Below are 23,602 nucleotides of genomic sequence, written 5' to 3' on the forward strand. Positions count from 1 at the left end.
TTTTTTTGTGGACTCCGACCTATAACATTTGGAGATCCCACTGAGATCTTGGAGGACCTTGTGGGCCTGGCAGTTTCAGTGAACTCCCCGTGAGGGGACCAACTTTTCAGTCCTGGCCACTTCTGTCTCCCCCAGCCCTCCTGCTCTTCCCACCACACCACCAGCAAGGTAAGAGGCTTGAGAAACCGCTTTCATTTTGGTTTCTCTTTTGATTTTGGCTAGCTGGCAACTTTTGCCATCTGGTTCTGGGATCTAATCAGACTTACTAGGTGGGAAGCTGGACGCAGCAAACCTCCCCCAGTCAGGTTCTGGAGGAGACATCCCTGGACCCACCTGGCCGTGAGCCAAAAAGCTTGCCTTTTGGGACCTCGATTTGACAGCAATCTGGTTGAAGTTATTTGTTTGTGCTTGTCTTATTCTGTGTTTTGGTCTTGTATCTGTGTTCGTCATGGTTGGGAGTGTGTCTAAGAGTGCTACCCTGTTAGAACGTATGTTGAACCACTTATCTGATTTCAGGCCATGTTTTGGATGCACCTAGTTTTAGTGAAATTATGTCATGTTATGGCTCCTGTGCTGAGATCTCAAATAATTGTCATGTATGTCTATGATTATTGTCTTCATATGTTTCCATCAAAATCCTTAAATATCTTTAAATTTATTGGCTGAACTGGTTGTTTAAGGACCTTATTTGTTGCATACCTTTTGGTTTGGTTTGCTTTTGTAATATTCATTTTAAAATATCTCTTTGGTTTGCTCACTTTGATAGTATTTTGTTTTGACATTCTTGGTCTGGTTTGTGTTGCTTTCAGACTTCTAAAGGCCTGAAAATGGTTTGAGAAAATTAAACTCCTGTTGGCTATAGGTTTTATCTAATATATTAACTCATCTTCATTGCAGGAAATAACTTCTGGGACTGGTCTTCCTATCTCATCCTTTTGGCCTTATCCTTTTCCCTCTGTTTCCTGCAGCACTGCTCTGTATGCAGGCAGATACAGTCTGTTTGCGGAGGGACCCTTTTCGTTCTTGGAAACTCTGCTGGCTCAGATATGACTCTGTGCTTTTCTTCCTTAACACAAGAAAAATCGTTCTTGGTTTTAAAACTGGTTTGTCGTGACATTATGTCTAACCGTAGTATTTATTATATGAGACCATTATAAATGTATAGACTTATGTTTAATACTAAAAGAACTGTTATTAAATAATTTACTAGATATCAAATTCTATGTAAAACATCTCTAAACCTTTAAAGGAGACTTGGTTGTTTAAAACCTGCTTCAAGGCTTACAAGGGCATGTCAAATTTTATACAGTATAATAATATACTTAGAATAATTGTTCATATATATGAGGTAAAATATTAGTTACTTGGTAAATTTGTTTAAAAATGTTCTTAAAAGGATTTATTAAAGTCTAAACAGGGTTATAATAGTTTTCCTTAAATGATTGTGCTGGGGGTTGTGTACCAATTGCTTCTCTTTACCTTGTGTTTATATGTCTTCATGATAGACCAGTCTCTCCATGTACAGCACTCTCTGAATCAAAGAACTACTGTCTTTAATGATTTCAACTGTGCCTGTTTACAGAAGGTCATCACAATTGGACTTGTTGACTATTGTATTCTTTAATTAAAGGAGATATAGGCAGGGTCATTGGACCCTTACCTGAGTATCCAGCCTCTTCCCAGCCAACTGTATGTAGTTTGACTCTAATCACATATGGTCTCCTGGGTTTGGAAAGGACTAAAATATATTATCTGGGAAAGGCTAGGAAAAACTTTCCAATGTAAATACTCTCAGTTCACCCATACACCCCAGGAACTCCTCAGTCATCTCTGTAAGTAAGCTGAGTGAATTAATTGGTTCCCTAGGAAAGCCTTAGTCAAGCATTGGGTTGACACCGGAATCTTAGAAGGGGATAGACATTGCTTGAAATCGGAGGGGAATTCTCAAACAGATGGAAAGTTTATTTGTTGATGATACTGTATCTCAAGGTTATTAAGAAAGAAAATACAAATTTAAAATATATTAGAAGGATATGGGAATGGAGACATTTTACTAAGAAGGATTTATAAATGAAGATTATGATGGCTGGATATTTTCAGAATTAACAAAAGGAGAAAAAAATTGAGAACGCCTAAGCAAGTAATAAAGATCTATATAGGTTTGATGATTTTATTAAGGATTTATAGATCCTTAATAAAAGGATCCTAGATTTATGTATAGGATGAATATAAAAGCCTAAACAAGTGATAAAGGTCTGTATAGGTTTGTTATGACTTATCATGACACAGGGATAATATACAGACAATCTTGAGGTCATAACTCAATTAGTTTAAGGATGTCTAGTAAAGATTTATTTAAGAATATTGCCCAAGCTTTATCTGCATAACAATGACTACTGAAAGATGTCTTTTATGTTTCTCTGCATTATGCAAATGTTACTTTGGGCACTTTCTTTTACCTATAACAAGAATGATTTGACTCAAGAAAAACTAGTTCTACCTCCTTGCACCAGATGTATGCAATCTAGAAGAAAACAGCTTCTGTGAAGCTTAGTCTGAATTCTGATCAGATTATTTCCTGTTGATAGGTATGTGATATAATGCCTCCCTTCCTTCTGAAAACTGTAAATCAGGATATAGAAAACTAAAAGGAGACTGCTTCTGTTTATAACAGAACAGCCTTCATTTGAGACAGAGTTAAGAAATTCTTGTTTTAAGGTCCCTTTCATGGGCTGTGCCTAGTTAACCTGTGATGGTAAATCTCTTCCAGTCAATGTTCATTGAGAACATTTGGGTTTTGTTCAAACTTTATCTATATATTACACAGTAATTAAAGGTACCAGGCTGGTGCAACTGACCATCTTGGATGGTTAATAACCATACTTAAAGGCCCATAGTAATGTGAACAAAGGAACTTAAGGGAAAGTTTTGTTCCTTGCCCTGGAAGGTCAACAGTGTCCCAGGGGACTATGGGAATCTGATGATATGTCCTGTAACTGTGATGAGTCACTTGTCCTCTTGTTCAGGGAGGTCATGGAGACCCCACCAGAGGGACTCAAACCAGTGTCCAGTCTGCAAAGAGGAGGGTCAACATAGAGGAAACACTTCCTCCATGCTTCTAAGCAAAGCCCAGGTCGAGTAGGACCTCTTATCTTCACATAGATGGAACTGGTAAAAGAAAGCCAAAGGAGCCAGGGGCTCCCTCCCTAAGCCCACATGATCCCCAAAGACCAGATCCTCAACCGACCTTAAAGTAAACAAAAAATGGTTTATTTGGGCCAACTGTATGGTCTTGAACACCCAAAAGGAAAGTATAACGAAAAATTAAAATAATCAGTATATTTCTTTAAGAATGCAAAGGATTGTATTTCCAAGACATTAGACTTAAGTTCAGGTAAAATGTTATTTAGACAATTATTTCTCAGTAATGATTTTGTTCTTAAGAAAATACTGCTCAGGTTTAAGACTTCAGATCTTGGTCTCCAGTACTACAGTGCCCACCTACAGCTGCTATTGTTCTAAAATGATGATTAAGTTTATTTGACTTCCTATCTACTGATTCTAGTCACTCCAACAGCTATCAGAGTACCTGAAAACAAATCCTAAGTTCATCGCTCTCGAGTCCAGTCTTGGCAGCCCAAAGAAAAATGAAAAAGAACTCAATAGGTGGATGCTTTTGAAAGCCCTCATCAGAAAATTCCAATGGACTTTAATTTGAGTGTTTAAAGTTTGCCCTGTTCTGATTTTTTTCTGGTTCCCTGTCTAGAACTTGTAATGCTAACTATTCTTGCCTTTACTTCTCCTTCATGTCTCAATTTGAGAGTGTTTTAAATAGGCCCACTGAAGAGGTACCCTAATTGCCACACCCTACATCCCTGTTCAGCATGGAAGAAGCCAGAGCAATCTGCATTCTGATTCCCCATGGGCAAATTGGGTTACCTCTTCAAAAAAACAAACCCTTGCTCTCCTAGAAGCTACTAAATGAGATTATACCTCAATTTGGCATCCCTATTGGTCTGGAGTCTGACAATGGCCCAGCTTTCATAGCTTGTGTATCTAAAACCTTAGCTTCTGTCCTCCAGATTGGAAATTACATTGTGCATCTCACCCCCAGAGTTCAGAACAGGTGAAAAGAATGAATAGAACTGTTAAGGAGACTTTGACTAAGTTAATAACAGAGACTGATGGTAACTGGGTAAGTACTCTTTTGCCTTTCTAAAAGCCAGATGTACTCCTATGTGATAGGAATTACTCCCTTTGAGATCATGTTTTGGTGACCTCCACCCCTTATTCCCCACTTATGGGAGGAACACCTGGCGGAAATATCTAATTACAGCCTTTTACAGTTATTGCAGGCTCTGCAAAATGCTCTGAGCCAGGTACATGGACTAGTGCAGGAGGCTCATGAGCCCAGTCATCCCTCACTGACCACTGAACAGACAGATCTGGAACCTGGTGACTGGATTTGGGTCTGCAGACATCAAACACCTAACCTCGAACCCAAGCGGGCTGGTCCATACCCAATCATCTTGCTGACTTGAACTGCTGTTAAAGTTGCTGCATGTGCCCACTGGATTCACCGTTCCCAAGTTAAGAGAGCTCATCCGGACCACATTCCTCAAACATGAATGGTAAAAAGAACAGATAATTCTCTCAAAGTAAAACTGATAAAAGAATATTAATTCTTTTGTTCTCCTTCTGGATAATAAAAACTGTAACTGGGTATAGCGACTGAAATCCCCATGAGCCATCCCCTGATAATTGGGTATTAAAAAGAACTTCAGGTGGTAAGATCTTAGCCACTAACACTACCACTATCCACTCCCCAGCTTTCAGTTTGACTTTTGTTATCTGTTTTCTTTACAAGTAAGAGTAACTATTTGTGTCCCATCTCCTTGACCCTGGGGATGTTGTGTCATGAGAAACAACTGCAAATCCTACAAGTTCATGGATGCCCAGCAGATGGGAGTCCAGACTGTAACTGTGAAAATGAATGGCATTATGGAAGTTGAGGTTGTGAGACATTTGCTTTCTGGATCGGATCAAAGGATAAATGGAATTCCTTTCAGCATGGCACTCCTGGTATAACTGTGGGAAAACTCAGCTTACTCCCTTGATTCTTTGTCTGAGGTAATGTTACAAAACCATCCAGGGCTAGATCTTGTTTTTAGGCAACAAGATGGTTTATGCATGGCATTAGGTGAGAAATGTTGCTTTTATGCTAATCACACTGGAGTTATCAGAGATAGCATTAGATTGGTCCAACAACAAATTAATGCCAGAGAACAGGAACTTATTAATCACCAGAATTGGTATGCATCCTTATTTTCCTGGTCACCCTGGCTAACTACATTGTTAAGTACTGTTGCAGGGCCCTTGGTCCTTATTCTCCTAATATTTACTCTTGGGCTCTGCCTCCTAAATGCTTTTGTAAGATTCATTAATCAAAAGCCCCAGGCAGTTAAAACCATGATATTAAGAAGCCAGTACAATCAACTTGTGGTGATTGAAGAAATACAAAAAGAAAGCTTAACCTAACCAGGTCAAACAATTAACCTTACTTGCAACAGAGGGGGGAATGAACTATATTAGCAACTTAAGTTACTCCATCTTGCTCAGAATAGCTATTTTAACACTAACTTCTTTTCACCTATGGGAAATATTTAAAAAGAGACAGCAGCCTTGAGTTCTAAGAAATAGCTTGATCACAAACCAGTGGAGCATGCTAATCTCAGACATCCTACATCTGGCTAACTGCTTGTTTTTGCTTCTGTAACTCGCTTGCTATTTTAGGTCACCTTGACACACAGTATAAGACTGCCCTGTTATTGTATGACCACTGGTAACTGCTGATTTCAGCTTTCTTACTATACTTGTTATGTCTAGGAAGTTGACTAATTTTAAAATTACAAAGTTGATTGCCAAGTTATATGACTATATCACTTGTCTGTATAATGATTGGTTGTTGACTAATAGATTCAAAGTTCTGCGATGTTGTACAAACCTGATTGGTTCACAAGTGTCTTGTTCGAATAATATTTCTGTGCTCCTTTAAAAACTCTGACCCGACAATGATCAGGGCTGCGTCTACTCCTGAGATAGACAGTCCGTCCCGTCGAAATAATGAACGTTTACCTTGCTACTTTTCTTAAAGTGGTGCTGGTGATTTTTTTTTTTTTTTTTTGCAAACTCCAACCTATAACAATGATTTCGGTACAAAGCTTGGCATTGGTTACAGAAGCTTCAGATGTCACCTGTGGCAACAATTTGCCTTAACCTTGTGTGGCAGCATCAGTCTACCTTCCTAAACATGTAAATGGACAATGAACAAAAGATTCTCAGAACACTTCTGTGGATGTCTGTGTTTCTTCCACACTTCTTTTATCATTTGCCCCCATAATATGAACAAAAATAAATAAGTAAATTAGTAAAATTATATATTAAAAGTAATATCTCCTTCCTGTAATCCAAGCATTCAAAAAGCTGAGGTAGGAGATGGAAATGTTTAAACTCAGCTTGTACTACATAGTAAATTCTAGCCCAGGTAGAATTACAGTGGGAGACTCTTGCTAAAACCCAATGAGAAGGAGAAAGAGAGAAAAGAACAATTCTAGCAAGGTGAATTTTCAGCCTAGGGATAGGTTACATGGACTGATCCTGTCCTGCTTCTCCTCGGAACACAGACACAACATCTCTGTACTAGGCTGGGGAGAGAGGTGACACACAGTAGGGCTGGTCTCCTTCCCTCATTAGGTAAAAAATACTTTGTCATCAGAAGGAGGGAAGTTCCTCTCCTTGATCTTGTGCCAGCAGGGGGCAGCAGAGTTGCTGCTTCAGGACAGACTTGGCCACTCAGGGTGAGTTTAAGATGTGATGCTGGCAGAAAGTTCAGCAAGATTCAAAGGGTCAATTTTTGTTCATCAGTGACCATATGCTGAGGGTCATATTTTCTATCTCACTCCAGAACATTGGCAAAACACTGAACCCAGGCAGGGACAAACTAAGGAAATGCTCTGGCACAGAAAATCCCAAATGTGAGCTTGGGCAGCTCCTTAAAGCTGACAGCCATTGAGGAGATCACCCCAGGGTTCAGGGGCTCCAGGAGGGAATACAGCATGAGATGATGGACCACTAAGGCCTGTGTCCTTAAAGCAAAATGGATGACAGGGTCTTTGGCCTGTGCCTGGCAGCCTTTCTCACTGTCACGGAGTAGTATTAGTGCTTATCCATCACTCTTGGGAAATTCCAGAAAGGTCTGCTCCTCCTCTCTTGTCTCTCCTGGCATGTACTGTCACATTTGCCATCAGGCTGAAGACACTGTGCTGAGGCACAGTAGACCTCAGAGAAGGAGGAACTGTGGACTCTGTCCCTGGATGCAGCTTCTGCAGGTTTCTTTGGAGAATCTGCAAAATGATCTGGACACCACTAATTCAAGGCATACCTGTGACGCTGGATGTAGTCGATCAGAGTCAGGATTCTCCTTGATTCAGTCTTTCTGATTATCTACAGTGCAAACGTCAGCTCTGTTGAACCCTGTCCATGGTGCCCTTCACACAAACTACAGGGACTGGCCTATGTTTCTTGGGAAGATCTTGCTTCTGACACTTATAAAGAGATGACAATAAACATGCTGATCAACTGTAGGAACAATGAAGTCAGAGTGAGCACACACTACGTGAAAAATGAAACTGCACATTTCATGGCAACATAAAAAGCAGGAGTTTTTTTACTAAGCAAAATAAAAAGGAAAATTTTCATCACAAATCACAATGACATAAACTTTATTATATTGAAATCACAAGGAAGGACAAAATTGAAGATTTTTGACTCAGAGAGAAGGAGCAGGAAGAAGGTGAGGGGCAGTGGTCCCTCTTCTCCTGTGCCAGGTGTCAACAGTGTTCTCAACAGGATCTAGCTCAGCCCATGGACAGTTTGATGAAAGCCCATAGCCTTGCTGAACACAGGTCAGCAGGGTCAAGACCCTGATGGGGGTTGAATATCTGGAAGGTGACTGTGATCAGTGGTCAAAGAAGGTTATAGTGATTTTCTGTCAGTGAATAAATAACCTTAATATTGTGTTCTATCCTACAGTTGTGGGGAATGTTCTCTATGTGGGTCCAAATGGGGAGCCTCAGGGGAAAGAAATTTGCATTATGACTACACACTCTGCCTTTAAAGGACCTGAGAGACAATAAGAGAGGCCTCAGGAGCCCAGCTGTACTGTGAGTCTCAAGACTCAGAGCTCTGAGATCTCCACCATGGCCTGGACCACTCTGCTCCTCCCTCTCCTCTCTCTGTGTACAGGTAACCTGGCCAGGTTCTTTCACCGGGTTCAGCCTACTCGGAACCCTGAGCCTGCCTGCTTCTCAGAACCCTAAACTGCTTTCCCAGCATAGTGCTTGGGTGGCCCCTTGGAAAAGATTCCCCACTCTCAATGTGCTTCCCCTCTCCTCTCTTCCAGGTTCCTTGGCCTCCTATGTACTGACTCAGCCTCCTGCACTGTCAGTGAACCTAGGGCAGAGAGCCATAGTCACCTGCTCTGGGGATAAACTGTCAGAGAAGTATATTCAGTGGTTCCAGCAGAAGCCAGGCCAGGCCCCTGTGCAGGTCATATATAAAGATAGTGAGCGTCCCTCTGGGATCCCTGACCGGTTCTCTGGCTCCAGCTCAGGAAACATGGCCACCCTGACCATCAGCAGAGCCCAAGTTGAGGATGAGGCTGATTATTACTGTAACAGATGGGATAGCACTGATAAAGTTGGCACAGTGACACAGGCAGATGAGGAAGTGAGACACAAATCGCTTTCTGTTGTGACAATGGCAACTCCTCTGGCAGTTTAACTTGCAGAGCTGCTGCCCTGGCCTTTGTTCAACGTTATCAATTCTAAAGCAAAATGACTTCAACTAAGTGGTTCAGATGTGAACTGCTAAAGAAACTTTCTTTATTCTGTATTTACAGAATTTATCAGGACCTTTGGATGACATCAGTATATCTTCTTCTGTATATATTAATTGTATAAATTTTCGTATATTAATTGGAGAAAATAGTGCATTTTGTTACTGTACTGTGAAATTTTCTTACAGTTGTGTATTCTGCTTTGATTGTGGTCACATTTCACTCTTTCTTTTAAACTCTTCACTCTCGGTTTCTGAGAATGTGTCCCCTCCATTGCCCAAACCCTCTTGATCTGTCCCCCAATATCAACTTTGGGTAAAATGGACACAGATTTGGATTCTGTAGCTCTGTTCTTCCACTCTCCTCCTGAGGACCATAGAGTAACCCATGAGCAGGTCTGGCACTGCTTAATTAGATTGATCCATCAAACCTGCTCTTTCCTTCCAGCTGTCTAGGAAAACCCTGCACACCATGTGTCATATGTGGATCCAAATGCATATATGAAATTTATATTCAGGAGGAGAGTAAAGGAGTTTGAGAGGTAATATAATCAATGTACATAATGTTCTTTGGTAATATGATACTGTGTAGAATGAAAATACAGAATGAACATTACTTAGGTGGAGAAAACATCTGTATTTTTTTATTTTTCAAATTTATTTGTATTAAGGCCTATTATGTAAAGTTAGTGTCCAAAGATGTCCCTCAGTGCAAGTTCATCCACCAGGGTCTAGTCAGTCTATTTAGAGTCTCTCTTTTCAAAAAGATCAGCTCTTCCTCACCCAGCAGTAATCAGCTATCAACCATTTTTCAAATAAGTTTGGGGCTTGCCGTTCATTTCAATAGCTCTGTGCTGAGTTTTTGTCTACCCAAATTTGCATGGGTCTTGTGCATGCTGACACCATTGCTGTATATCTGTATGGGAAGGGTCCCTGGCACCTGTAGGACTATTTCTGTATGGTCATGAACCCCCTTTCTGACTCATGTAAACTTTCTGCCCCCCTCTTCTTCAATGGTCCCTGAGCCCTGGTGGTTGGACCTCAATTTAGGAGTCCTGTCCGTGCCCGCACACTCTGCCTACTCTTATTCTCTGTTTTGGCCATCGTGTTCCTGGTCCTCTGTTGCATGAAGGAGCTTCATTGATGAGAATTGAAAGATACACTAATGTTCTCTTCATGGCTTTTTCTATGTTCCATGAGCCTTAGGTGTAGAGGTTGTATCCTAGAAGTGCCACTTAGGCTTGGGAAATTCACAGAGAATTTCTCTGTGTAATCTGTGGTATAATTCTGTAATAATTTCAGTCTGATGAAAAAGAAGCTACTTTTTGGGTGGTGACTGGAATACTTGTCTGTAAATTTAAGGATCCAGAGTTCCAGCCGAGAGCAAGAGGGGGTGAGAAGGGAAGGCAGGTCTGCAGCCACTGGCCTCTGGGTGGTGGCAGCCCTGGGTACAAAGGCCTTAAGGGTTCTGGAAGGTGAGTGGAGCCCACATGGCAGAGCCCCTCATGGTGGCAGGATTGACTGGTCCTAGGCTGGTATCCCCCCTCTGCCGGGAAGAAGCTGGATGCGACTTAGCCCACCAGGCCAGCTGGAAATGCTCCCGAAGGTCGAAGCCCTGTGTATATAATATGAAAAAGCCACTCTCAACCTTTTTGCCAACCTTTGAAAAATTTTAGCGACATCTGGACATCTAGATGTAGATATTACAGAGGAATGAAGTAGAGGTAGGAAATGACACGTATGTGCCCAGTTGTTTTGTTTCATAGAAAAGTCGTAGACATGTCTTCTGGAAGTGACTTTGAAATGGAATTGTTAGGCCGCCTCTCGAAAGATTCCAGGAGCGACACTGGACTGTGTTTAGTAACTTAGAAGATGGAGATGAAGAAGGAAGAGGAGGTCCAGTGTCAGCCTGGTCACGTGGAGAAGACTTTTGTAGAATAACTATTGGGTTATGTATGCATCATATTCATTACAGCATGTGTATGTACATCTATGTTGTATGTGTGTGTTTGACAATAGTTAATACTCTTTTTGGAAATATCTTTCTAGATGTGCTGAAGTGCCTGACATATTTTATAAGTAGTAAAATAACACATTTTGTACATCACTTTTTGTTAAAATTCATGTAGAAATACTGTTTGGGGAGGAATAGCCAAACCAGTTTTGAGTTGCATACGTTTGTGCCCTGGTCCCCAGGGAAGGAAGTTCAGGCTCTGAGCCAGCGTGCTTACAGGGAGGAAGAGGACTCATCGTCTCATTCTGTTTGACTTTGCTGTGAATATACCGTACATAAAGGATAAAGGAGTCCTGACATCCAACATCTAGTCTCTCTAGATGTTAAAGAGGTTGCCAGTGTATGACAAACGTAGTTAGCAAACTCATATTTTGTTCATTTTCTGTTAAAATTCCTAAGAATGATTGCCTTCTCAAAGTTTTGAGCATTCTAGTCAACTGGTTGGTAGAGAATAGAAGTGTTCTGGACCAGAATACTCCTATTTTGAAGACATTTTTAAACTGTTACTATTGTTACATGTGTGCAGTTTATTGAGGACTGCTGTGTACGTAGTGGATAAATGGTCCTTACTTGAAACATCTAGTCTATCTAGATGTTTATAAGTGCCCAACGTATGTTAAATGTAGAGACAGCAAGATATCACTATGTAAATATCTTTTTTGCCAAAATTCATATATAATAATAAGTTTTGGGGAAATGGGATTGGGAAACCACCTCTGTGAGCAGTATGTGGTCTGTCGGTGTTCAGTGGTTTGAAGGAGGTGGAAGGGTGCAGTTGCAAAACATAACATGCTAGTTGGTTGTTCATGCTTGGACCTTTTCCGATGCCGTTTTCTGTACGTTTTGTGGGGTTTGTTTCACTGTGTATATACTGTATGTAATGGGCAAATATGTCCAAATTTTTCAGCATCTAGTCTCTAGTTGTTAAAGAGGTTGCCAGCATATGACAAAGTAGTAAAATTAGCACATTTCATACACTGTTGAAATTCATACGAAAACTTTATGGATATGATTCTGTTCAGCTTTTTTTTTTCTGCATTACCAATGTGTATACTTGGTCTAGTGGTTTGAAGGCAGAGAGAGGGGGAGAAGAGAGTGGGCCAAGGCCCAAGTGGTTACATTTAGAATATACCTCAGATTATAACCTTTGCTGTGTGTACAACTTTATTTACCAGAGCTGTGAGCATAGCAAATGCATGCTTACTTGAAATAGCTAGGCTTTCTAGATGCTTTAAAGTGTGTGATGTATTTAAAGTAGAAATAATAGGATAATACGTAAACAGTTTGTAAAACCTTGGGAAATACTGTTTGGAAATAGAACTGTTAAACTCCCTCAGAGAACAGTGTACTGGTTGTGCTTGTTCAGGATTGGGGAGGGCGGGGGGGTGGTAAAAGTAAGAAACTGCAAAAGAATTCATCAGTGTGTCCTAGAAATGATTAGTTAACCCATCGCCCTGTGTGTTGCAGGCATTTCATTAAACTTCACTATATATACTGTACATACTGTGGACAAAGGAGTCCTAATTTTATGATATCTAGTCTCTAGGTATTAAAGAGGTTGCCAGTATATGACAAAAGTAGAGTTAGTAAACTAACACATTTTGTATACTTTGTGTTAAAATTCAGAGAAAGGCTGACTTTTGAAAAGGGCTGTGAAATTGCATCCTATGTAAGTGACATGTGCCTATATCACATGTGATATAGGAGAGGAGTTGGAAGAATTGAAGTCCTAGACAGATGCTCTTATTGGAAGACACTTTCATATATAACCATTGTTACATGTGTATAGTTTATCCAACAATACTGTGTATTTAGTGGACAAATTTAAGGCCTATTTGAAATATATACTCTTTCTAGATGTTTAGAAGTGCACAAAATACGATAAAGGTGGAAAAGTTTGAAATACACTTTTTAGATAGTCTTTTGTTAAAATTCATAGTGAAATACTGTCTCCTCTTTCTCTCCCTGTCTTATCCTCCCTCCCCATCCTTTCCATTTAATATGTCTCCATTTCCCCCATTTCTCCCTGGATAACTTTGTATGCTATGATCCCACCTCTTTTGAGCTCCTTCTTCCCCTTTCTTCCCATAGTTCTTTGTATATCCCTCCTTCTCCCCTGATGTAACTGCAGGAACCAGGAAAATTGAAGGAAACTAAGGAGGTAAAGGGAAAGAAGGAACCCGAGAGAGAATAGTAGAAGACAGGCAGTACTAAGGGGGAAATGGTAAGAGGGGGGCAGTTAACAGGGAGGGGAGAAGGAGGGATGTTAGAACATATAGTGGAATGAGTTAAGATAGTCACCTGTTGAGAAGGAATGACTGCATTTTGTTTGTGGGACAAATAGGAGTTTGGGTTTAAGGGTTTGAATGAAATTGGCTTAACAGCCCCTCCTAAAATGTATCAAAGCCATACTTGCATGAAAAAGTTAATAAGAGGGTAGTAACTTATTCTGACTTTATACTTGGTGAAGGGGAGCCTTAAAAAGTAACTCAGGTTAAATGGGGCTATAAAAGTGGATCTGTAATACAGTGAATATGTGATTTGATAGGAAAATGTCAGAATTGTTTCTTTTTCCATTATGCTCTATAGTGATTTGGAACCTGGAGGATTGTACTGTTAATAAGAGAGATCCATATATAAAATTCCCTGAAATGTATACATCCCATTTTTCTAAACCAATGATGTTAATTCAAAGTTATCATACATTATTCAATATTATCATTCATGCATAATAATGGAAAACAGACACTGGTAAGGTAGGGATTTCTCTACTTCATTAATTCATGGAAACACACAGCAGACATCCCTGAGGACATCATCTTCCTCCCTAGCCAGCTGCTGCCAAGTAACTGACTTTAGGACCTGGGGTACCTTCTTCCATTCTATGGAATCAGCACATCAGAACATTCTAAGAGGTTCCTCAAACCATCAAGTCTTAGATGAGAAACTCTGACATCATCGAGGAAGCCTTTCCTGAACACTCTGTCTCAACATGCCCACACCTTTCACATGGCTACAAAAAATTTGTAACCCAGAGGGTGTCAGCATCTCCTTCTTCATTGATCATGGGAACTTGGTAGGTGACTGTGTAAGATGATCATTAAAATACCAATCTAAATAATAATGAATTGTTTTCATTCGGTTATTCATTATTTACTGCTGAGCTTATTAAAGTTTCTAAGCTTGACAACAGCAGGCTAGTATAATTTAAATCAAGACAATAAGTAGAACAATCTTAAATCTGCACTTTCATTTATTCATTATTCTTCATGTTAAAAATTGGTCCTTGCATTGACTTTTACAGTCACAATCAGGTCCTGCCTGCTGCGGGAGCACTGTGTGCCTGGAGTCCTGATGGACACTGGCACATTCCAGAAGTGGGCCTGTGACATCTGCTGCTGAAAAGGATGGTACAGTGCTGCAGTGAGGACTCAAGCTTCTCTCTCATTCCGAGGGAGCACTGGACTGGGGAATGGGCCCAGGTAAGCAACCTTTCCTGTCTTGTCCTTTAGGTTGCTCCCCTCTGAGATCCCCTTGAAACATCTAGAGTTCTACCCACTTCAGTTTGAATGTTTGATGCCAGAGTATTGGTTTCCTGATAAATACGCAGGGGACATGAAGCTCTACCCAGCTGTGGATACACACAGGGTATCTCCAGCAGTGTCTGGTCTTCTTAAGGTCTCCCATTCCTTTTTCTCATTTGCATAGGGCATGCCCAGGTCCTACAACCTGGCTCATCCCCAACAGGACATCATGCCTGACATTGGCTGTGAGATCCCATTCCTTTTTCTCATTTGCATAGGGCATGCCCAGGTCCTACAACCTGGCTCATCCCCAACAGGACATCATGCCTGACATTGGCTGTGAGATCAGTCCAAGAGATGTTGTTGGGGTGCACCCTGAGAATGATCCCTTTTGACTCATGAGCCTGTGGGCCTGGGTCACCCTGGATACTCAGTTTCCCCAGGAATGCTGACCATGTGACAGTTGCTCTCAATCTGCAAAAGAGAAAGGAACAGATAGCAGCAACACTTGGAGCACGGCCAACCCTGCCTAGCACAGCAGCCTCTCTCACAACACAAACTTTGAACTTCCAAGCTTCTACCTGTCCTCCATTCAGTGACATGATTATCTGAAGGATGGACTGTTACCCTGATGATGACTAGACAATGATGGACATGATGGTCAGCTGTACAGGACATAAACTTCTTTAGAAGAATTCATCTTGGTCATGTTGTGTCTCAGAATGCTTAGGACTTGAATCCTGAATATTTTTCACTGCTCTTAGATTGAACCAGCTTTTTCCTGATTTTCTGAGAAACTCAAATTCTCATCATCTGTATTATCTGTTATATCGTGAGGAGGGATATAATGTCCTTAGGAAAATAATTATAGAATAGGATATCGCTAAAGTGCTATAATAGTCTAATATTTAAGACAGAGCTAGTGGAGTCTTCATGACTGGCTCTGGTCTTGGAATTTCCTGGGACTCTTCCTATAGAAATAAGAAAAAAGGGGCTCAATACCAAGCATGTTCCCTTACTTTGAGTACAATTGTCTCCATATATGAGTAAACAGGTGGGTACTATTCACAACATTGATTGGCTAGGCATGATCTGAAGTGTTCTAGCACAACCTGGTGGGGGGGTGACCAAATAAGAGCAGCAATAAAAATGGTGGTGATGGAGATGAGAACCGTGATGGTGATGATTTCAGTACAAAGCTGGGCATTGGTTACAGAAGCTTCAGATGTTGCCTGTGGCAACCACTTACCCTCACGTTGTGTGGCAGCATCAGTCTACCTTCCTAAACATGTAAATGACCAATGATCGAAAGATTCTCAGAACACTTCTGTGGATGTCTGTGTTTCTTCCGAACTACTTTTATCACTTGCCCTCCAATAATTTGAACAAAAATAAGTAAATTAGGAAAATAGTACATTAAAAGTAATATCTCATTCCTGTAATTCCAGCATTCAGAAAGCTGAGGTAGGAGATGGAAATGTTTAAACTCAGTTTGTACTACATAGTAAGTTCTAGCCCAGGTAGAATTACAGTAGGAGACTCTCACTAAAACCCAATGAGAAAGAGAAAGAGAGAAAAGAACAATGCTAGCAAGGTGAATTCCAACCTAGGGGTTACGTGGACTGACCCTGTCCTGCTTCTCCTCAGAACACAGACACAACATCTCTGTGCTAGTCTGGGGAGGGAGGTGACACACAGTAGGGCTGGTCTTCTTCCCTCATTAGATTAAAAATACTTTGTCACCAGTGAGAGGGAAGCGCCTCGCCTTGATTCCTCTGCCAGCAGGGGGCAGCAGAGTTGCTGCCTCAACAGATGGCCACTCAGGATGAGTTCAAGATGTGATGCTGGCAGAGGGTTCAGCAAGATTCAAAGGGTCCATTTTTGTTCATCAGTGACCATATGCTGAGGGTCATATTTTCTGTCTCACTCCAGAACACTGGCAAAACACTGAACCCAGGGAGGGACAAACTAAGGAAATGCTCTGGCATAGAAAATCCCAAATGTGAGCTTGGGCAGCTCCTTAAAGCTGGCAGCCATTGAGGAGATCACCCCAGGGTTCAGGGGCTCCAGGAGGGAATACAGCATGAGATGATGGACCACTAAGGCCTGTGTCCTTAAAGCAAAATGGATGACAGGGTCTTTGGCCTGTGCCTGGCAGCCTTTCTCACTGTCACGGAGTAGTATTAGTGCTTATCCATCACTCTTGGGAAATTCCAGAAAGGTCTGCTCCTCCTCTCTTGTCTCTCCTGGCATGTACTGTCACATTTGCCATCAGGCTGAAGACACTGTGCTGAGGCACAGTAGACCTCAGAGAAGGAGGAACTGTGGACTCTGTCCCTGGATGCAGCTTCTGCAGGTTTCTTTGGAGAATCTGCAAAATGATCTGGACACCACTAATTCAAGGCATACCTGTGACGCTGGATGTAGTCGATCAGAGTCAGGATTCTCCTTGATTCAGTCTTTCTGATTATCTACAGTGCAAACGTCAGCTCTGTTGAACCCTGTCCATGGTGCCCTTCACACAAACTACAGGGACTGGCCTATGTTTCTTGGGAAGATCTTGCTTCTGACACTTATAAAGAGATGACAATAAACATGCTGATCAACTGTAGGAACAATGAAGTCAGAGTGAGCACACACTACGTGAAAAATGAAACTGCACATTTCATGGCAACATAAAAAGCAGGAGTTTTTTTACTAAGCAAAATAAAAAGGAAAATTTTCATCACAAATCACAATGACATAAACTTTATTATATTGAAATCACAAGGAAGGACAAAATTGAAGATTTTTGACTCAGAGAGAAGGAGCAGGAAGAAGGTGAGGGGCAGTGGTCCCTCTTCTCCTGTGCCAGGTGTCAACAGTGTTCTCAACAGGATCTAGCTCAGCCCATGGACAGTTTGATGAAAGCCCATAGCCTTGCTGAACACAGGTCAGCAGGGTCAAGACCCTGATGGGGGTTGAATATCTGGAAGGTGACTGTGATCAGTGGTCAAAGAAGGTTATAGTGATTTTCTGTCAGTGAATAAATAACCTTAATATTGTGTTCTATCCTACAGTTGTGGGGAATGTTCTCTATGTGGGTCCAAATGGGGAGCCTCAGGGGAAAGAAATTTGCATTATGACTACACACTCTGCCTTTAAAGGACCTGAGAGACAATAAGAGAGGCCTCAGGAGCCCAGCTGTACTGTGAGTCTCAAGACTCAGAGCTCTGAGATCTCCACCATGGCCTGGACCACTCTGCTCCTACCTCTCCTCTCTCTTTGTACAGGTAACCTGGCCAGGTTCTTTCACCGGGTTCAGCCTACTCGGGTCCCTGAGCCTGCCTGCTTCTCAGAACCCTAAACTGCTTTCCCAGCATAGTGCTTGGGTGGCCCCTTGGAAAAGATTCCCCACTCTCAATGTGCTTCCCGTCTCCTCTCTTCCAGGTTCCATGGCCTCCTATGTACTGACTCAGCCTCCAGCAGCGTCAGTGAAACTAGGAGAGACAGTCAGAATCACCTGCTCTGGGGATAAACTGTCAGAAAACTATGTTTACTGGTTCCAGCAGAAGCCAAGCGGAGCCCCTGTGCAGGTCATATATGCAGATAGTGAGCGTCCCTCTGGGATCCCTGACCGGTTCTCTGGCTCCAGCTCAGGAAACATGGCCACCCTGACCATCAGCAGAACCCAGGTTGAGGATGAGGCTGATTATTACTGTCAGGTTTGGGATAGCACTGATAAAATTCACACAGTGACACAGGCAGATGAGGAAGTGAGACACAAATCGCTTTCTGTTGTGACAATGGCAACTCCTCTGGCAGTTTAACTTGCAGAGCTGCTGCCCTGGCCTTTGCTAGGCATTATCAAGTCTAAAGCAAAATGACTTCACCTAAGTGGTTCAGATGTGAACTGCTAAAGAAACTTTATTCTGTATTTTATAGAATATTCAAGGTCTTTGGATGATATCAGTATGTGTACTTCTGTATATATTAATTTTATAAATTTGTGTAATATTAATTGGAGAAAATAGGCCACTTTGTTACCGTAATGTGAAATTTTCTTACAGTTCTGTAGTCTGCTTTGATTGTGGTCACGTTTCACTGGTTCTGTTGCTTTTCAAACCCTCTACTCACCAGTAACTGAGAATGTGTCAGTAGTATTTTCCTCATTCTCCAGGGCAGGTTCCACAATCAAGAGCATTTCGGCAGTGGAGGTGGATTCAATGTAAAAACAGTTCATGAAACCCTGTGGGTAGAGAATTGGGATTGACCTGGGAAGAGTTGGGATAAGGGGCAAATATTATTAAAACATATTTACAGTTCTACAAACTGATATTCTTTTATTCTTTTAATTATTTCTCTGAAGTTGTCAAAGAATAAGTCACTCTCTCTTCCCTACCAGCCCCACTTCTGCCCTCAGGATTCACCTTCCATGATTCCACACATGACAAATCATGGCATGCTTTCCTCACTCACACAAAGCACATACATGGTTGTGAGGTTTAACTTGCCAATATGTTACATGTTTGTCAGAGGAATCTCAGAAATTTACACCAGAAAGTCAAGACAAATTCCATACAGAGGACAGAGGATGAACTTGTCTTTCAGACTCATGCCTTGGATAACAAAGTTACTGCCCCGAGCACTTCCCACAGCCTATTGCCCGTGAATCTAATATCCTGTCCTAAAACTTGGCTTCACATATCTGACTTCTCAAAGATAATCTTTTTAATGGGGATAAGAGTCCGGTGCTGTCTTCTATGAGTACAGACCCTTGACTGAAGTTTATTTCTCTTCCATCAACCCTGTCTTCTGAATATTGCCTTTGGGTAGCAAGGGCATGAATTTGGATTCTGTAGCTCCCTGATTGTTCTGGTCTTCCACTCCCTTCCTAAGGACCATAGATCAAGCCATGAGCGGGTCTAATTAAATCTAATCCATCGAACTTGCCCTTTCCTTCCAGCCCTCAAGGAAGGCCCTGCACATCGTGCATCATAGATGGATTTAAATACATATATGAAATCTATATTCAGGTGGAGGTAAAGGAGTTTGAGTGGTAATTTACTTAATGTACATAATATTTGTGTAGGAAAATGTCATTTGGTAATACAGTACTGTGTAGAATGAAAACACAGAATGAACATTGTGGTGGTTTGAATGAATATGTCCCCCATAGGCTCCAAGTATTTAGACTTTTTGTTTCCAGACGGTGGAGCTGTTTTGGGAAGTTTTAGAAGGTGTGGCTATTCTGGAGGAAGCACGTCACTGGGGGTGGGCTTAGAGAGTTCTTAAACCTTGCCAAATCTCCAGTTGCTGTCTTGCTTCCTGTGCCTGTGTGATGATGTGAGAGCTTAGCTTCTGCTGCTTCTGCTCTAGCCACCTCCAGCCACCATGCCTCCCTGCCATGATGGACTGTAATTCCCCTGGAACTGTAAGCTCAAATAAAATCTTCCTTTTATAAGCTGTTTTGGTCAGTGTTTCTACCACAGCGACAGAAAAGTGACAAATACAAACATTATTTGGAGGGGGGAGAAAGTGTGTATTTTTTTTAATTTTGGGGAATTTCACATATGAGTATTTGCATTATTTTCTTTTTTAAACTTTTACAAAAGCTTTATTGAGAATTTCATACATGCGTATAAGATGTTTTGATCAAATCCATGCCCACTACCTCCCCTCCAACACCTCCCATATCTCCCCATCACTTTTTTCTTTTTCTTTTCTTTTTGTTCTTCTTTATTTATTTTTATGGGGCTTTTGGATACTCTAACGTTTCCCACTCTGAATAGGTAACTCTAAAATCTTTTAAGGATTAGATACAAGCTCCCAAATACTTTTGACATTTTTGGCCTTTGGAACAGAGTATGCTGCTAACAGGCCCAAGGAAATTTTGAGTTTTACCCAAGAAACTGGCTGCTTTTCTTTGGGGTCTTTTTACCCTAACTGCCTAGCCAATTCCTACCTCCTATTTTTATCACACCTCTGAAGGGGTTGCCAATAGGGAATAGGGATGCAAACCACTCTGGCTTCTTCCATGCTGAACAGGGATGCAGGGTGAGGCAATTGGAGGGGTCTACCTAAAAGACTCCCAAATTGCATAACTCTTATCTCTAAAGGGAAAAGAAAGTCCTTGAATTGTGACTAGGAGATGTGAAGGAGAACTAAAGGCAAGAGTAATTAGCATTACAAGTTCTAGACAGAGAACCAGAAAAAAAGTCAGAACAGGGCAATTTTCAAATGATCATGTGAGAGTCCATTGGAATTTCTTGATAGGGGCTTCCAAAATCATCCCTCTATTGGGTTCCTCCTCATTTTTCTTTTGTCTTTAGGGTTTGCTTTCAGGTATTTTGATAGCTGTTGGAGTGGTTAGAATCAGTGTCAGTTCCCTTTCAAAGGCTTCTAGATGGGGGGAGAAAACAAATTTATCCATCATTTTGGAATAATAGCTGGTTGTCTCCCTTAGCTACAGGTGGGCACCACCGTACTGGAGACCAAGATTTGAAGTCTTACGTCTGGGCAGCACTTTCTGATTAGGAACAATTCATCAATGAGAAATAATTGTCTAAATATTTTTTTTTGTCTTTTTGAGACAGGGTCTTCCTGTAGCCCCAGCTGTCCTGGAACTCATTATGTAGACCAGGCTGGCCTCAAACTCAAAAAGATCTGCCTGCCTCTGTCTCCCAAGTGCTGGGATTAAAGGCATGTGCCACCATGACCAGCAATGGCAATAACTTTTAATATAGACTTAAGCCTAATGTCTGGGAAGTGTAATCCCTTGAACTCTTAAAGAAGTATACTGATGACTTTACTCTTTGGCATACTTTCCTTTTGGGTGTTTAAGACCATACAGTTGGCCCAAATCAATTTATTTTTACACTTAAGGTCATTTGAGGATATGTTCCTCGGGGGTCACATGGGCTTGGGAGGAGCCCCTGTTGTCTTTCTTTTACCAGTTCCGCCTATGTGAAGATAAATCACAGGTCCTGTTAGACCATGTCTGGCTACACTTGGAAGCATCAATGAGATGTTTCCTCTAAGTTGACCCTCCTCTTTGTATACTGGACACTGGTTCAAGTCCATCTCGTGGGGTCTCCATGTCTTCCCTGAACAAGAGGACAGGTGACTCACCACATTTACAGGACATTTTGAGAGATGTTCCATAGTCCCCTGGGACTTGGTTGATCTTGGAAGGCAAGGGGCAAAAACTGTCCTTTAAGTCCCCCTGACCACATTAGTATATGCCTTAAAGTATGGCTGTTAAACATCCAATAAGGTTATTTCCTCCAGTCTGGTACTTTTAATTATCATGTGGTATGTAGGTAAGGCTTAGGTAAAGAACCAAATATTCTGAGATAAACATTCACTAGATTTATATTTTGTTGCTTAAACTAGTTGAGTAAATTATGATCATAAATACTTTAAGCTTATGTTTATATTATTTTTGTCTCATCCTTTATATATAACAAACCTAAACAGACCATCACTTGCTTAGGCTTTCTCATTTTTTTCTATTTTGGAAAATATCTCCATTCCCATATCCTTTTAACATCTTTTACATTCTCATTTTCTTTGTTTTAAATAATTATGAGACATAGCAGCATTAAAAAATACATTCTCCACCCGGGCATGGTGGCGCATGTCTTTAATCCCAGCACTAGGGAGGCAGAGGCAGATGGATCTCTGTGAGTTCAAGGCCAGCCTGATCTACAAAGTGAGTTCCAGGACAGCTGGGGCTACAGGGAGACCCTGTCTCAAAAAGACCAAAAAAATTTTTTTTTCCGTCGGTTGTGAGACTTCTTTTCCTGGGGATGCTAAGCAATGCTTATTCCCTTTTAAGGTTCTAGTGTCAAGCCAATTTTTCATTAAAATTTTACTGGGGAACCAATGAATTTATGGAGCTTACTTATCAAGATTACTGAGGGGTTGCTGAGGTGTATGTATGACTGGAGGGTATGCACACTGATAGCCTTTACCCAGCAAGGGTCATGCCTTCCCCTCCTAGACTTCCACAGATTGTATACTTTAGTCCTCTCCCAAATTCAGGAGGCCATGTGTGATTAGGGTCAAATTACATACAGTTGGCTGGTAAGAGTGGCTGGAATCTCCAGTAAGGGTCCAGTGACACTGCTTGGCCCTCCTTTAATGAATGAGCACAACCATCAACAAGCCCAATTGTGACAATGTTTAGTGATCTGGCTTAGCTGAATTTGTAATGATGGTAGTTATTTCATGCAAAAGGGACTGCTGTATAGCATCATCTCATTAAAAGAACCTGGAATTTAAAAGGATTTGGTGCTAGGAGCCACATATGAGGGAGAACATACATCGTTTGTTTTTCTGAGTCTGTGTTACTTCATTTAGTATAACAGTTTCTAGATCCATCCATTTACCTGCAAATTTCATTATTTCATCTTTCTAATTGCATGATTTTATCTTTCGTTACTGCTGAGTAAAACTCCATCGTATAAATGAACCACATTTCCATTATCCACTCATCAGTTGAGGGGCACTTAGGTTGCTTCCACCTCTTAGCTATTGTGAAAAGAGCAGCAACAGACATGGTTGTACAAGTGTCTCTATAATAGGATGAGTCCTTTGGGTATATGCCAAGGAGTGGTATAACTGGGTCATATGATAGGTTCAGTTTTAGTTTTTTAAGAGTTCTCCACACTGTGTTCCAAGGAGGCTGCATGAGTTTGCAATCCCACCAGCAGTGAATGAGTGTTCCCCTTTCTCCACATCCTTGCCAGCATTTGTTATCATTTGTTCTCTTGATCCTAACCTGTATGGCTGGGGTAAGGTGATATCTTAGCGTGGTTTTAATGTGTATTTCCCTATTTGCTAATGATGTTGAACACTTTTTGACATGTTTCTTAGCCATCTTTATTTCTTCCTTTGAGAACTCTCATTTTAGATCTTTAGCCCATCTTTTAATTGGATCATTTGGTTTCTCAATTCCTTGTTTTTTGAGTTCTTTATATATTTTCGATGTTAAAGTCCTGTTAGATGTGTCACTAATGAAGGTGTAGCTTGTGAAGATTTCATCCCATTCATTTGGTGTCTTCTTCCCTGCCTTGGTCATTTCTTTTGCTGTACCGAAGCTTTATAGTTTAATGAGGTCCCACTTACTGATTGTTGACCTCAATTCCTGAGCAACTTCTGTCTGATTTAGAAAATCCTTTCCTAC

At 41.2% G+C, this 23,602-nt stretch overlaps 1 protein-coding gene and 1 gene segment (V, D, J or C); both read left to right on the forward strand.

Annotated features, from left to right (window-relative positions):
• Nucleotides 1–23,602, forward strand: part of LOC103730176 (immunoglobulin lambda-1 light chain-like) — a 178,692-nt gene that overhangs the window by 107,597 nt on the left and 47,493 nt on the right. The window contains exons 1-2 of one of the 2 annotated variants that reach the window (XM_029561232.1): nucleotides 8,184–8,304; nucleotides 8,462–8,759. The exons of the other annotated variant lie outside the window; for it this stretch is intronic. Of the exons in view, the coding sequence (XP_029417092.1) occupies nucleotides 8,259–8,304; nucleotides 8,462–8,759 (344 nt within the window). The 5' untranslated portion in view covers nucleotides 8,184–8,258. Of the gene's footprint in view, nucleotides 1–8,183; nucleotides 8,305–8,461; nucleotides 8,760–23,602 lie in introns of those variants that run through there. 2 annotated transcript variants of the gene reach the window in all.
• LOC103730193 overlaps nucleotides 1–23,602 on the forward strand; it is a 148,530-nt gene that overhangs the window by 68,343 nt on the left and 56,585 nt on the right.

Source organism: Nannospalax galili, unplaced genomic scaffold, assembly GCF_000622305.1.
Source record: "Nannospalax galili isolate Female #2095 unplaced genomic scaffold, S.galili_v1.0 scaffold533, whole genome shotgun sequence".
In the NCBI taxonomy this organism is placed as follows: domain Eukaryota; kingdom Metazoa; phylum Chordata; class Mammalia; order Rodentia; family Spalacidae; genus Nannospalax; species Nannospalax galili.